The 16805-nt window shown below is 50.1% G+C and overlaps 1 protein-coding gene across 3 annotated transcripts in view; it reads right to left on the reverse strand.

Annotated features, from left to right (window-relative positions):
• Window positions 1-16805, reverse strand: part of HORMAD1 (HORMA domain containing 1) — an 80301-nt gene that overhangs the window by 9927 nt on the left and 53569 nt on the right. For all 3 annotated transcript variants that reach the window (XM_075331075.1, XM_075331076.1, XM_075331074.1), the window contains exons 12-14: window positions 15599-15666; window positions 13767-13847; window positions 5468-5536 (exon numbers count right to left, since the gene is read on the reverse strand). In XM_075331075.1, the coding sequence (XP_075187190.1) occupies window positions 5468-5536; window positions 13767-13847; window positions 15599-15666 (218 nt within the window). The remainder of the gene's footprint in view (window positions 1-5467; window positions 5537-13766; window positions 13848-15598; window positions 15667-16805) is intronic.

The following is a 16805-nucleotide window of genomic DNA, read 5'->3' on the forward strand; positions in this document are numbered from 1 at the left end:
GTTCTTTCACTCCATAGACTCCCTCCTCCGAACCGGAGTCGTGGTACCAGTCCCTCCCGCAGAGCGTTTCAAGGGGTTCTATTCCAACCTTTTCGTGGTCCCCAAAAAGGACGGCTCTGTCCGTCCCGTCCTCGACCTAAAGCTTCTGAACAGGTCGGTGAGACCTCGGCCGTTTCGAATGGAGTCACTCCGGTCCGTCATCGCGTCCATGGAGGTAGGCGAATTCCTGGCATCGCTGGATATTCAAGACGCCTATCTTCACGTCCCGATAGCCACCTCTCACCAACGGTTCCTCCGTTTTGCGATAGCGGAAGATCACTTCCAGTTCACAGCTCTTCCCTTCGGCCTCGCATCCGCACCCAGGGTCTTTACGAAGATCATGGCTGCTGCCATGTCCGTCCTGCATGCCAGGGGTGTCATGGTCATCCCGTACTTGGACGATATGTTGATAAAGGGCTCTTCTTTCGAGGACTGTCGTCTCGGGGTTCAGGTCACGATCGACACCCTTTCACGGTTAGGGTGGCTGATAAATCGGAAGAAGTCCTCTCTGATCCCGGCCCGTCGGATCACCTTTTTAGGCATGGTATTCGATACCATCCAAGGGCGAGTTTTCCTCACACAGGAGAAGATCTCCTCCCTACAACGAGGACTCCGCGCTCTTCGGCGTCAGCGCCAAGTGTCCATCAGGTTCGGCATGCGAGTCCTCGGTCGTATGGTGGCGGCGATGGAAGCGGTACCCTTTGCACAGTTCCATCTCCGGCCCCTCCAGCTGGCCTTGCTGAAGAAGTGGGACAGATCTCCCTTTTCTCTGGACCGCAGGTTTCATCTTTCGCCGGAGACCCGCAACTCCCTCCGTTGGTGGCTCAATCAGCGCAACCTCGCATCAGGGAGGTCTTTCCTCCCGCTCCACTGGAAGATAGTGACCACCGACGCCAGTCTCCAGGGCTGGGGAGCAGTGTTTCGACATCACACAGCGCAGGGCCGATGGTCACCGAGAGAGAGTTGTCTCCAGATCAACATTTTGGAGATAAGAGCCATCCGGCTAGCCTTGCAGCAGTTTCGGCACCTAGTACAGGGTTGCCCGGTCAGGATCCAGTCGGACAATGCGACGGCGGTGGCGTACATCAACCACCAAGGAGGCACAAGAAGTGTCGGGGCGATGCGAGAAGTCAAGAAGATATTGCACTGGGCCGAGTGTCATCACTCCCTGATCTCAGCGGTACACATCCCAGGCGTGGACAATTGGGCGGCGGACTTCCTCAGCAGGGAAGGCCTCGCCTCCGGAGAATGGTCCCTCAACCGGGAAGTCTTCAACCAGATCTGCGACAGATGGGGAGTTCCGGACGTGGACCTAATGGCCTCCCGGTTCAACCGTCAAGTTCCGCACTTTGTAGCGCGGTGCCGCGACCGCTTGGCTTTAGGAGTCGACGCCCTCACCCTGTCATGGAGCCAGTTCAGTCTCCCGTACATCTTCCCTCCGCTCCCTCTAATTCCGAGGGTCCTCAAGAAGATCAAGGCGGAAGGGATACCGGTCATCCTAGTGGCTCCGGACTGGCCCAGGCGAGCATGGTTCGCGGAACTAACTCAGCTCCTCGCAGACGCTCCGTGGCGCCTTCCAGACCGTCCAGATCTCCTGCAGCAGGGGCCTCTCTTCCATCAGAACTCACAGGTCCTAAATTTGACGGCCTGGCCATTGAATCCTGGGTTCTAGCTAAGGCTGGTTTTTCCTCAAGAGTGATTCAGACAATGATTAGGGCCAGGAAGCCATCTTCATCAAAGATTTACCACCGCACGTGGAAAGTTTTCTTCAGGTGGTGTGAAGAGCAGAATATTTCTTCTCCTCTCGCCTTCTCCCTTCCTTCCCTGTTGGCATTCTTGCAGTCAGGCCTAGATGCGGGTCTCTCGCTCGCAACACTAAAGGGCCAGATATCGGCGTTATCAATCCTGTTTCAGAAGCCACTGGCCGCTCGTTCACAGGTTAAGACCTTCATCCAGGGAGTAGCCCACCTGGCACCGCCGTACCGTCGGCCTCTAGAACCGTGGGACCTTAATCTAGTCCTAGGGTCACTTCAGGGCTCCCCATTCGAGCCCTTGCGAGAATCTTCCCTGTCTCACCTGTCTTGGAAGGTGGTGTTTCTTGTTGCCATCACTTCTATTCGCAGGACGTCAGAGCTGGCAGCTCTCTCTTGTCGTTCCCCCTTTTTGATTTTTCACCAGGACAAAGCGGTTCTCCGGCCAGATCCCGCTTTTCTCCCAAAGGTGGTCTCCCCGTTCCATCTTAACGAGGAAATCATCCTTCCATCCTTCTGTCCTGGCCCCTCTCACAGCTTGGAGAGGTCCTTGCACACCCTGGACCTAGTGCGTGCACTTAGAATTTATGTCTCCAGGACCGCGCCGTTCCGTAAGTCAGATGGTCTGTTTGTTCTCCCTTCTGGTCCCAAGAAGGGTGAATCGGCATCCAAGGCCACAATTGCCAGATGGATCCGTTCCGCCATATCAGAGGCCTACCGGATTCGGGACAAGTCTCCGCCGCGGGGGGTAAAGGCGCACTCTACCCGCGCAGTGGGCGCCTCTTGGGCGATTAGGCATCAGGCGTCGGCCGACCAGGTCTGCAAGGCCGCCACCTGGTCTAGCCTGCACACCTTTACTAGGTTCTACCACGTTCACACCCAAGCATCGGCAGATGCTATTTTTGGGAGAAAGGTCTTGCAGGCAGCAGTTGCGCACCTGTAATAGGGTGGCAGTATTCAATTATAGTGCAAGCCCGCCGAGGGAGGTTGTTGTTGTCTGCCTCTGCGGGTTTTTCGGTATTCCCACCCAGGGACTGCTTTTGGACGTCCCATGGTCCTGTGTCCCCCAATGAAACGATAGAGAAAGTAGGATTTTTGTGTACTCACCGTAAAATCTCTTTCTCTGAGTCTTCATTGGGGGACACAGCACCCACCCTGCTTGGTTTTTTGGTTGATTCAATTGCATTTGCCTGCTATTTTTTCAGTGGTCTTATGTTCATAGACCTCTTGTTGGCACGGCTGCATTGTTTTAGTTACAACTTGTGTTTATGTATGGTGATTCTGGTACTCCTCCTACTGCTTGTGCACCAACTGATCTGAGCCCGCCTCCGGCTCGGGGTGTATGCTGCTAGGGAGGAGCTAACTTTTTTATGTTTACTTAGTGTCAGCCTCCTAGTGACAGCAGCATAACCCATGGTCCTGTGTCCCCCAATGAAGACTCAGAGAAAGAGATTTTACGGTGAGTACACAAAAATCCTACTATTGTAGGCCCCAGCCCCTCCTGTGATGTATATACATCAGTGCTGTGTCAGTGTGCATGGTGTGCAGTCATGTCTGTTATTGATGGCCATCATGCAACACAGCCATATGTCCTGGAGGAGCTGGAAACAAGCGGGAGAGGTGAGTGAGGCTGCTTGTGACTTCTCCATATTAACACCTGTAATGCGTCTGTGTCTGCATGTATGTCAGTGTATATGACTGTGCATATATTTGTCTGTTTAAATGTATTTTTGTGAATTTGTCTTCAAATATGTATATGTACGTATGCCTGTATGTGTATGTGCGTGTCTGTGTGTGGATGGGGCCCACTGAGACTCTACCGGGGACCACAAAAACCTGGAGCCGTCCCTGGCTGCCTTAACATTGGGATCAATTAAAAATATGTGAGTAAAGGCCGCTTTACACGCTGCGATATCGGTCCCGATATCGCTAGCGTGCGTACCCGCCCCCATCTGTTGCGCGACACGGGCAAATCGCTGCCCGTGCCGCACAACATCGCCCAGAGCCGTCACACATACTTACCTGTCCGGCGACGTCGCTGTGACCGGCAAACCGCCTCCTTTCTAAGGGGGCGGTCCATGCGGCGTCACAGCGACGCCACTGAAGCGTCACTTAACCGCCGCCTAATAGCAGCGGAGGGGTGGAGATGAGCGGGATGTAACATCCCGCCCACCTCCTTCCTTCTGCATAGCGGCCGGGAGGCAGGTAAGGGGAGCTTCCTCGTTCCTGCGGTGTCACACGGAGCGATGTGTGCTGCCACAGGAACGAGGAACAACTTCGTTACTACTGCAGCAACGATATTAGAGAATGGACCCCCATGTCGCCGATTAGCGATTTTGCACGTTATTGCAACGATGCAAAATCGCTTATCGGTGTCACACGAAACGGCATCGCTAATGCGGCCGAATGTGCGTCACGAATTCCGTGACCCCAACGACTCCGCATTAGCGATGTCGCAGCGTGTAAAGCCCCCTTTACTCTACTTTCTTTGTATAAGTGACGACTGTGAGTGATCCTGGACTGTATCTGTATTGTACTGTGTGTATAAGTGACGGCTGTGAGTTATCCTGGACTGTATCTGTATTGTAGTCCTGTAAATCTGAATATGGCAGATCAGGGTAAAGGTCCAGTCACACTAAGCAACTTACCAGCGATCCCAACAACGATGGGGATCGCTGGTAAGTTGCTAGGAGGTTGCTGGTGAGATGTCACACTGCGACGCTCCAGCGATCCCACCAGCAACCTGACCTGGCAGGGATCGCTGGAGCGTCGCTACACAAGTTGCTGGTGAGCTCACCAGCAACCAGTGACAAGCCCCCAGCGCCGCGTGGAAGATGCTGCGCTTGGTAACTAAGGTAAATATCGGGTAACCAACCCGATATTTACCTTGGTTACCAGCGCACGCAGCTACACGTGCAGAGAGCAGGAAGCAGCGCACACTGAGCGCTGGCTCCCTGCTCTCCTAGTTACAGCACACATCGGGTTAATTACCCGATGTGTGCTGCAGCTACATGTGCACAGAGCAGGGAGCAGCGCACAATGCTTAGCGCTGGCTCCTTGCTCTCCTAGTTACAGCACACATCGGGTTAATTAACCCGATGTGTGCTGCAGCTACATGTGCACAGAGCAGGAGCCGGCACTGATAGTGAGAGCAGCGGAGGCTGGTATCAAAGGTAAATATCGGGTAACCAAGGACAGGGCTTCTTGGTTACCCGATGTTTACATTGGTTACCAGCCTCCGCAGAAGCCGGCTCCTGCTGCCTGCACATTTAGTTGTTGCTGTCTCGCTGTCACACACAGCGATCTGTGCTTCACAGCAGGACAGCAACAACTAAAAAATGGCCCAGGACATTCAGCAACAACCAACGACCTCACAGCAGGGGCCAGGTTGTTGCTGGATGTCACACACAGCAACATCACTAGCAACGTCACAAAAGTTGTTCATTAGCAGCGATGTTGCTAGCGATGTTGCTTAGTGTGACGGGGCCTTAAGATACATGTTTATTGGATTTATATCTAAATGCTACAGTTCGTGCTCTACTGTTATGGCTAAAAATGTTAACGTTTATGGGGCCCCCACCAGATTTTCTGCCCAGGGGCCCCCACCAACCTTAATCCGGCCCTGGATGTAAGTATAACCTGGGCTAGTCATTCTTATCACAGTTGTATTGCGTTACCTTGCTTTTGGGCTGTTGTCTTTTCTTGCCTCGTGTAATCAGTTTTCTCTCAAGAATTGGTGCATGTTTCTAGAAAGTAAATGAGATCAGCGTTACATATAGACACCCTTATTAATCATAAGTTGGAGGTAGTTCTCTTTGATTTGAAGTTCTTAGTTCAAATCCCACTAAGGGTATCATCTGCAAGGATTTAGCATGTTCCCATTATTTTCCAAAGGAAGTGGAAAATAACTGTACTATACAAGCAAGTAAAGTATAAAAATAAATAAGATTTCCACATTTTGGGGTTTTCTTTTTTTCATTTAGGTTGTTTTACAAAGGCGAGTGACACGTAAATCTTGCTGCGTTGTATTAGCACTGGGCCCTCTGCAATAAACCTTAACTTTACAGCATAAGACAAACAAATTACCTCTGTCTGGGTGTGGAGGTATTGTTATAAAGGAGGAAAGGAAAAAAAAATCCTTCACAACACAATACCTGCAAGATACTAACAAAGTGGTGCAGCGCTGACCCCTAGTGGAAACTAACTGTTAATGCAAAGTTAGCTTAGGTGACAGCTGTCTCTTTTTCTTTTATTTATCACATGACGATTAAACCCAGTATTTTATCTTGTGCTTTTTTGTTATTCCTCTCCTTTTTCCGATCGCCATAAATTTTATTTTTTTTTTTTTTTTGCGGGATGACTCATAGTTTTGAGTGACACTGTTCACCACACCTTCCAACATTTACAAGCAGTGGTGGCACTGAAGGATTCTTGGCAGAGTGTAGACGCAAGTCTGGGAGTGGATGGAGTCTCTGTTATAGCACCTCTTTTTTTTTTTTTTTTTTTTTTTTTTCTTTTTTAAAAAAAGCATATTAAAAATGTTTTTTTGTGATTGTTTTCCATTATTTGGTAGTAATTTTGTTGGAATTAAAAAAAAATCTGACTTTTTATTTACCTCTAGAATACAGGTATATAAAAGAAGGGAATTTTGTTTACTTACCGTAAATTCCTTTTCTTCTAGCTCCAATTGGGAGACCCAGACAATTGGGGTGTATAGCTTCTGCCTCCGGAGGCCACACAAAGTATTACACTTAAGAGTGTAAACCCCTCCCCTCTGCCTATACACCCCCCGTGCACACGGGCTCCTCAGTTTTGGTGCAAAAGCAGGAAGGAGGAAACTTATAAATTGGTCTAAGGTAAATTCAATCCGAAGGATGTTCGGAGAACTGAAAACCATGAACCAAAGAACAATTCAACATGAACAACATGTGTACACAAAAGAACAACAGCCCGAAGGGAACAGGGGCGGGTGCTGGGTCTCCCAATTGGAGCTAGAAGAAAAGGAATTTACGGTAAGTAAACAAAATTCCCTTCTTCTTTGTCGCTCCATTGGGAGACCCAGACAATTGGGACGTCCAAAAGCAGTCCCTGGGTGGGTAAAAGAATACCTCTGTAATAGAGCCGTAACACGGCCCCTTCCTACAGGTGGGCAACCGCCGCCTGAAGGACTCGCCTACCTAGGCTGGCATCTGCCGAAGCGTAGGTATGCACCTGATAGTGTTTCGTGAAAGTGTGCAGACTCGACCAGGTAGCCGCCTGACACACTTGCTGAGCCGTAGCCTGGTGCCGCAATGCCCAGGACGCACCCACGGCTCTGGTAGAATGGGCTTTCAGCCCTGAAGGAACCGGAAGCCCAGAAGAACGGTAGGCTTCAAGAATTGGTTCCTTGATCCACCGAGCCAAGGTTGACTTGGAAGCCTGCGACCCTTTACGCTGGCCAGCGACAAGGACAAAGAGCGCATCCGAGCGGCGCAGGGGCGCCGTACGAGAAATGTAGAGTCTGAGTGCTCTCACAAGATCTAACAAGTGCAAATCCTTTTCACATTGGTGAACTGGATGAGGACAAAAACAAGGTAAGGAGATATCCTGATTGAGATGAAAAGGGGATACCACCTTAGGGAGAAATTCCGGAACCGGACGCAGAACCACCTTGTCCTGGCGAAACACCAGGAAGGGGGCTTTGCATGACAGTGCAGCTAGCTCAGACACTCTGCGAAGTGATGTGACTGCCACGAGGAAGACCACCTTCTGCGAGAGGCGAGAAAGAGAAATATCTCTCATTGGCTCGAAAGGTGGTTTCTGAAGAACCGTTAGCACCCTGTTCAGATCCCAGGGTTCTAGCGGGCGCTTGTAAGGGGGGACTATGTGGCAAACCCCCTGCAGGAACGTGCGTACTTGCGGAAGCCTTGCTAGACGCTTTTGAAAAAATACAGAGAGCGCCGAGACTTGTCCCTTAAGAGAGCCGAGAGACAGCCCCTTTTCCATTCCGGATTGAAGGAAGGACAGAAAAGTGGGCAAGGCAAATGGCCAGGGAGTAAAACCCTGATCAGAGCACCAGGATAAGAAGATCCTCCACGTCCTGTGGTAGATCTTGGCTGACGTTGGTTTCCTGGCCTGTCTCATAGTGGCAATGACCTCTTGAGATAACCCTGAAGACGCTAGGATCCAGGACTCAATGGCCACACAGTCAGGTTGAGGGCCGCAGAATTCAGATGGAAAAATGGCCCTTGAGACAGCAAGTCTGGTCGGTCCGGTAGTGCCCACGGTTGACCCACCGTGAGATGCCACAGATCCGGGTACCACGACCTCCTCGGCCAGTCTGGGGCGATGAGGATGGCGCGGCGGCAGTCGGACCTGATCTTGCGTAACACTCTGGGCAGCAGTGCCAGAGGAGGAAAAACATAAGGCAGTCGAAACTGCGACCAATCCTGAACTAATGCGTCTGCCGCCAGCGCTTTGTGATCTTGAGACCGTGCCATGAATGCCGAGACCTTGTTGTTGTGCCGGGACGCCATTAGGTCGACGTCCGGCTTCCCCCAGCGGCAACAGATCTCTTGAAACACGTCCGGGTGAAGAGACCATTCCCCTGCGTCCATACCCTGGCGACTGAGGAAGTCTGCTTACCAGTTTTCCACGCCCGGGATGTGAACTGCGGAGATGGTGGAGGCTGTGGCTTCCACCCACAGCAGAATCCGCCGGACTTCCTGGAAGGCTTGCCGACTGCGTGTGCCGCCTTGGTGGTTGATGTATGCCACCGCCGTGGCGTTGTCCGACTGAATTCGGATCTGCCTGCCTTCCAGCCATGGCTGGAACGCTTTTAGGGCTAGATACACTGCCCTTATCTCCAGAACATTGATCTGAAGGGAGGACTCTGGCTGAGTCCAGGTACCCTGAGCCCTGTGGTGGAGGAAGACCGCTCCCCACCCTGACAGACTCGCGTCCGTCGTGACCACAGCCCAGGATGGGGGCAGGAATGATTTCCCCTTCGACAAAGAAGTGGGAAGAAGCCACCACTGAAGAGTGGCCTTGGCTGCCCGAGAAAGGGAGACGTTCCTGTCGAGGGACGTCGACTTCCTGTCCCATTTGCGGAGAATGTCCCATTGAAGTGGACGCAGATGAAACTGCGCAAATGGAACTGCCTCCATTGCTGCCACCATCTTCCCTAGGAAGTGCATGAGGCGCCTCAAGGGGTGCGACTGGGCTCGAAGGAGAGATTGCACCCCTGTCTGTAGTGAACGCTGCTTGTCCAGCGGAAGTTTCACTATCGCTGGGAGAGTATGAAACTCCATCCTGAGATATGTCAGCGATTGGGTCGGTGTCAGTTTTGACTTTGGGAAATTGATGATCCACCCGAACCTCTGGAGAGTCTCCAGAGCAATGTTCAGGCTGTGTTGGCATGCCACCCGAGAGGGGGCCTTGACAAGAAGATCGTCTAAGTAAGGGATCACTGAGTGTCCCTGAGAGTGTAGGACTGCTACCACTGTTGCCATGACCTTGGTGAAGACCCGTGGGGCTGTTGCCAGGCCGAAAGGCAGTGCCACGAACTGAAGGTGTTCGTCCCCGATGGCGAAACGCAGGAAGCGCTGATGCTCTGGTGCAATTGGCACGTGGAGATAAGCATCCCTGATGTCGATTGATGCTAGGAAGTCTCCTTGGGACATCGAGGCAATGACGGAGCGGAGAGATTCCATCCGGAACCGCCTGGTTTTCACGTGTTTGTTGAGCAGTTTGAGGTCCAGAACGGGACGGAAAGATCCGTCCTTTTTTGGCACCACAAACAAGTTGGAGTAAAAACCGTGACCCCATTGCTGAAGGGGAACAGGGATAACCACTCCTTCTGCCTTCAGAGTGCTCACCGCCTGAAGAAGAGCCTCGGCTCGCTCGGGGGGCGGAGATGTTCTGAAGAAACGAGTCGGAGGACGAGAACTGAACTCTATCCTGTAACCGTGAGACAGAATGTCTCTCACCCATCGGTCTTGGACAAGTGGCAACCAGGCGTCTAATGATTTCATCCAATTGCTCGCCAAACAGGCGGTCGCCAGAAAATGGCAAACCGGTTAAAAACTTTTTGGAAGCAGAGTCTGCCTTCCATTCACGTAGCCACATGGCCCTGCGGACTGCCACTGAATTGGCGGATGCTACCGCCGTACGGCTCGCAGAGTCCAGGACAGCATTCATGGCGTAGGACGCAAACGCCGACGCCTGAGAGGTTAAGGACACAACCTGCGGAGTAGCGGCACGTGTGACTGCATTAATCTCAGACTGACAAGCTGAGATAGCTTGGAGTGCCCATACGGCTGCAAATGCCGGAGCAAAGGACGCGCCGATAGCCTCATAGATGGATTTCATCAGGAGCTCTATCTGTCTGTCAGTGGCATCCTTGAGCGATGCACCATCTGCCACTGCAACTATGGATCTGGCCGCCAGTCTGGAGACTGGAGGATCCACCTTAGGACACTGAGCCCAACCCTTGACTACGTCAGGGGGGAAGGGATAACGTGTGTCATTAAGGCGCTTAGTAAAGCGCTTATCCGGAAAAGCTCGGTGTTTCTGGACTGTATCTCTGAAGTCGGAGTGATCAAGAAATACACTCCGTGTACGTTTGGGAAACCTAAAATGGAATTTCTCCTGCTGAGAAGCTGACTCCTCAATCGGAGGGGCTGGAGGAGAAAGGTCTAACACCTGATTGATGGACGCTATAAGGTCGTTTACTATGGCGTCCCCTTCAGGCGTATCAAGGTTGAGAGCGGCGTCAGGATCAGAGCCCTGATCTGCCACCTCCGCTTCATCCTCCAGAGAGTCCTCATGCTGAGACCCTGAACAGTGTGATGAAGTCGAGGGAAGCTCCCAGCGAGCCCGCTTAGTCGGTCTGAGACTGCGGTCCGTGTCGGAGTCCTCACCGTGGGACCTATGAGTCGACCCAGGAGCACTCTGCTGTGCCGAGCGAGGGGGGGCTGGGAGCAATGATTCAACAGTGCCCGGGACCTGTGTTACCGGTCTGGACTGCAAAGCTTCTAGTATCTTAGCAGACCATCGATCCATAGACTCAGAAAGTTTGTCAGCGAATACTGCAAACTCTGTCCCTGTCACCTGGACAGTGGTAGCCGGTGGTTCCACCTGGGCCGAGGGTCCCACCAGTGGCTGAGACTCCGGCTGAGTGAGTGTCACAGGGGCCGAGCATTGCACACAATGAGGGTAGGTGGAACCTGCAGGTAGCATTGCCGCACATGAGGTACAGGTTGCAAAGTAAGCCTGTGCCTTGGCACCCTTGCTTTTTGCGGACGACATGCTGTTGTCTCCTCTGAGCGTAATCAGAGAGGGTATATAGCCAAAAGCAAATAATGCGGCCGTACAGAGTAAATGTATACAATATAAGCATATAAATATACACTTCGGCACCCAGGGGGGCCAGCACCTAGTAACAAGTGCGGCTTACCGACCGCCCTTAGCGGTTGTGTGACCACCAGATTCCCTGCCTGGGCCTCCCAGAGCTGTGGAGCTCGGCTCTGAAGTTCTCCAGCGTCAGACGTGCTGATAGGAATGGCTGCCAGCGTTCTGAGAGGAGGAGGTAGCCGTGGGCGTGCCTCAGAAAGTGCGGGAATCTGGTGCCCCACGGTGCTCAGTGAGGGGGGAGGAGGATACTAAGTATGCTCCAGCCCTCAGCGCTGACGTCCAGTGCAGCGTCCCGCCCTTACCCCTGACTGGCAGGCCTGGGGGCGGGAGTATGCGGTACTAGGCCGCAAAAGCCGGGGACTATAGTTATAAGCGCGGCCGGCAAACAAGCGCGGTCAGCGCGGTAGTCCCGGCGCACAAACACACCCAGCAGCTGCTGCAGCGTCCATTACACAGGCGCTCTATGCGCCGTCCCCAAGGGGACACAGAGTACCTCATAGGAGCAGGGCCTGTCCCTGACGATACCCGGTCTCCTGTCCAGCAGATTCCCCCAGGGGCTGCGGAGGGAGCACGGTCCCAGTGCCTGGTGACCTGTTAGGATCCCACTTCACCCAGAGCCCCTAAGGGATGGGGAAGGAAAACAGCATGTGGCTCCAGCCTTTGTACCCGCAATGGGTACCTCAACCTTAACAACACCGCCGACCAGAGTGGGGTGAGAAGGGAGCATGCCGGGGGCCCTGTTATGGGCCCTCTTTTCTTCCATCCGATATAGTCAGCAGCTGCTGCTGACTAAATTGTGGAGCTTGCATGGAAGTGTGCCTCCTTCAACACAAAGCATAAAAACTGAGGAGCCCGTGATGCACGGGGGGGTGTATAGGCAGAGGGGAGGGGCTTACACTTTTAAGTGTAATACTTTGTGTGGCCTCCGGAGGCAGAAGCTATACACCCAATTGTCTGGGTCTCCCAATGGAGCGACAAAGAAACTCTCTGTGGTACATAGGAAAGAACCCAGGCACTTTTCTTTTTGGAATAGTTGGGGGAGATTTTGTGATTTTGTAAGGTGCGCAGGTGAAAGTGTGTGTTGTGGAACAGATGGCTAGAGAGGAGCTGGGTGTTTGATAGTAATGTGTGGGGACAGCAGAATCAGAGCTGTAGAGGCCGGACACAAACTGTGACCAGGCGAGAGCGACAGCTGCAAATAGAGACAGTGCAAGACGGCATGAATCCAGCAGCAAGCTTCAGTGGAGGCCGTAGCTGTGAAACAGGGGGTCCATCATCTGTGACTGCATGTATTCAGCACCTTTCTCCGATGGGATCCTGCTATTGCAGTCAGGGGTCCAAGTCTGTAATCTCAGAGCGCCTATATATGACTCTGTTGTCAGACATTATCCATTATAGCCCCTACTAGCTATAGTACCCGGCATTGCCCGGATTAGTAACTGTCTCTCTGTCTCTCTCCAGGTCTCTGTCTGTCTATATGTCTCTTTCTGTCTGTCTCTTTCTGTCTGTGTTTCTTTGTCTGTGTCTGTCTTTCTGTCTGTCTATGTCTCTTTTTGTCTCTGTCTGTCTATGTCTTTTTCTGTCTCTGTCTGTGTCTATCTGTCTCTTTCTGTCTGTCTCTGTCTGTCTCTCTCCCTATCTGTGTCTGCCTCTGTCTGTCTTTTTATGTCTGTCTTTCTTTGTCTGTCTCTGTGTGTCTGTCTCTGTCTGTCTCTGTCTGTCTGTCTCTCTGTCTGTCTCTTTCCGTGTCTGTCTGTGTGTCTATCTCTATCCATGTGTGTCTCTGTCTCTATCCATGTCTGTCTGTCTGTGTCTCTCTCTGTCTGTCTTTCTATCTCACTGTGTCTGTCTGTCTCTTTCCCTGTCTGTCTCTTTCCCCGGCTGTCTCTGTCTGTCTCTCTCTCTTTCCCTGTCTGTTTGTCTCTGTCTGTCCATTTCTCTGTCTGTCTCTGTCTCTCTCTCTATCTGTCTCTCCACCAACATCTTATTACCTCACAGATAAGCTTCTTATACTATGAATGTCCTTTGTTCTTATAGCAACCAATCACAGGTGTTATTAATAACCTTTAGCTCGTAGCTCCATAGACTTTAATGGAGGCAGGATTTTTAGAGAGTAACTGTAAAGCGCGGGGTTAAATTTGCCCGTCAAAACATAGTCTATGACGTTCCCTGAGTCATATGGGGCGTCTGTGCATAATTTTGTGATTGTACATGTGACGGTGCGGATTACTTTAGCGGACACACACACATAGACACGTACATACATACACATACATAGACACATACATACATACACACACAAACACACATACATACATACATACAAACAGCTTTATATATTAGATAACCTTTCTAAGCCTGTCACTTCTATGGCTTTTCCATGGCAGTCAACTCTTCTTTCTGTACTTTTTGGGAGAGTAGCTGTATACATCGAGCTCTGCCGGGAATACTCAAAGTATATTTCTCAGATTTTGCTTGAACTGTTAAATGTGACACCTACTCATTCACCAAACACTCATTCATTGATTGTGGTTAATAAAATAATCACTAAACTTTATATCCATTGCTGTGACTTTAACTGACCGTGTCAGGAATGACCCGTCCACTCCGGGTCTTTCGGCCTTCGGTTGTAGAGGTGGGATCGTTTTCCATGGACAGACTTTGCTAAAGAATCAATAGTAAAGATTTATTCAATATTATCCATTATAGTAGAATGTATGTGCAATCACAATAGCAGAAGGCCAGCCACATAGTAGTATCAAGATGGCAGCCTTAGGGGGCCACAGTTAGCCCCCAGCTGCATGGCAATCTAACATTTGATGTCACAGCTCACCTTCTTCTCCTGTACAATGACTAATAACACCTCTATATACACTATGTAACACAGAATCCACCATTCACTATAGGTGATGTCACAGCTCACCTCCTTCTCCTATACAATGACTAATAACACCTCTATATACACTATGTAACACAGAATCCACCATTCACTATAAGTGATGTCACAGCTCACCTCCTTCTCCTATACAATGACTAATAACACCTCTATATACACTATGTAACACAAAATCCACCATTCACTATAGGTGATGTCACAGCTCACCTCCTTCTCCAGTACAATGACTAATAACACCTCTATATACACTATGTAACACAGAATCCACCATTCACTATAGGTGATGTCACAGCTCACCTCCTCCTATACAATGACTAATAACACCTCTATATACACTATGTAACACAGAATCCACCATTCACTATAGGTGATGTCACAGCTCACCTCCTTCTCCTGTACAATGACTAATAACACCTCTATATACACTATGTAACACAGAATCCACCATTCACTATAGGTGATGTCACAGCTCACCTCCTTCTCCAGTACAATGACTAATAACACCTCTATATACACTATGTAACACAGTATCCACCATTCACTATAGGTGATGTCACAGCTCACCTCCTTCTCCTGTACAATGACTAATAACACCTCTATATACACTATGTAACACAGAATTCACCATTCACTATAGGTGATGTCACAGTTCACCTCCTTCTCCAGTACAATGACTAATAACACCTCTATATACACTATGTAACACAGAATCCACCATTCACTATAGGTGATGTCACAGCTCACCTCCTTCTCCAGTACAATGACTGATAACACCTCTATAGACACTACATAACAGAATCCAACCTACACAATAGGTGATGTCACAGCTCACCTCCTCCTCCTCCTCATGTTTATTGACTGATATCATCTCTGAATACAGTAGATAACCTAGGATCCACCATTCGCAATAGCTAATGTCACAGATCACCTTCTCCTCCTCCTTCTGTACAATGGCTGATAACATCTCTATATACAGTAGATAACACAGGATCCACCATTCACAATAGGTGATGTCACAGCTCACCTCCTCCTGTACACTAACTGATAACACCTCTATATATAGTAGATAACACCGAATCAACCATTCACAATAGGTGATGTCACAGCTCACCTACCCCCCCTCTACGATGACTGATGACACCTATATATACAGGACATAACAGAGGATTTACTATTCACAATAGCTGATATCACAAGTCACCCTCTCCTCCTCCTGTATAATTACTCGTATCACCTCTATATACAGTAGATAACACAGGATGCACCATTCACAGAAGGCGATATCACAGCTCACCTCCTCCTGTACAATAACTGATAACACCTGTATATAAAGTAGATAACACAGAATCAACCATTCACAATAGGTGATGTCACAGCTCACCTTCTCCTGTATAATTACTGGTATCACCTCTATATACAGTAATATACAGTAGATAACACAGGATCCACCATTCACAATAGTTGATGTGACTCACTTCCTCCTCCCAAAAAAAATAACATAAAATGATGGAACACATACCTGGGATTTTGGGCTCGGTGATTGTTTGTTCTTCCTGCCATCATCCTCTAGACAAGTAAGGTTAAGTTCTGAAAATACATATAACAGTATCAGAAATATAATTATTAGATTTAGAGGAGTGCATAGAAAGCTGACTGACATTAGGCGGCAGGGGGGGGATTGTTTAATCAGGTCTCCTTCTACAGTATTGTTGTATACAGAAAAAATTACATTCTCCAATATAGTCTGGACGGTGATAGTGGTCTTCAGGAAGCCCCTTGTTAGAGAGCCGCTGAAAGCCGATGCACTCGCATATCGACAATTGTACCATTTAAATGCCGCTATCAGTCACTTCTGTTACAGTGCTGCCTGACGGCATTGCATAATGGGGCTCAGCTATATACATGAGGACCTGACCTAGGCCGATCTACTACGTCCTTCATTAGAAAGCGGTTAAAGTCCACCAGTGGCAGCCATTTCTACAGAGATTTACTACTCTAAAGGCTGCTTTACACGCAGCGACATCGCTGGTGAAATCACCCACCCCTGTGGTTTGTGCGTCACGGGCAAATCACTGCCCGTGGTGCACAATATCGCTAGGACGCGCAACACGGACTTACCTTCCTAGCGACGTCGCTGTGGCCGGCAAAAAACCTCTTTTGTAAGGGGGAGGTTCGTGCGGCGTCAAAGCGACGTCACACAGCGGCTGCCCAATAGAAGCGGAGGGGCGGTGACCAGCCGCATTAACGACACGCCCACCTCATTGCCGGAGGACGCAGGTACGGTGATGTTTCTCGTTCCCGGGGTGTCACACGTAGCGATGTGTGCTGCCTCAGGAACGACGAACAACCTGCGTCCTGCATCAGCAACGATTTTTTGAAAATGAACGACGTGTTGACGATCAACGATTAGGTGAGTATTTTTGATCGTTGACACTCGCTCATAGGTGTCACACACAACGACGTCGCTAACGAGGCCGGATGTGCGTCACGATTTCCGTGACCCCGACGACATATCGTTAGCGATATCGTTGTGTGTAAAGCGGCCTTTAATAATAGAAGTGAATGTCTCCCCTAAGACATTTGACTGGGATTTCTTAAAGGGTTATTTATCATATTCATAAATGGGTATTTTCGGATAGAGCGTGTAAATACGAGAAAGAAGGGAATTTTGTTACTTACCGTAAATTCCTTTTCTTCTAGCTCCTATTGGGAGACCCAGACGATTG

This window comes from Anomaloglossus baeobatrachus, chromosome 12 (genome assembly GCF_048569485.1).
Source record: "Anomaloglossus baeobatrachus isolate aAnoBae1 chromosome 12, aAnoBae1.hap1, whole genome shotgun sequence".
Lineage (NCBI taxonomy): Eukaryota > Metazoa > Chordata > Amphibia > Anura > Aromobatidae > Anomaloglossus > Anomaloglossus baeobatrachus.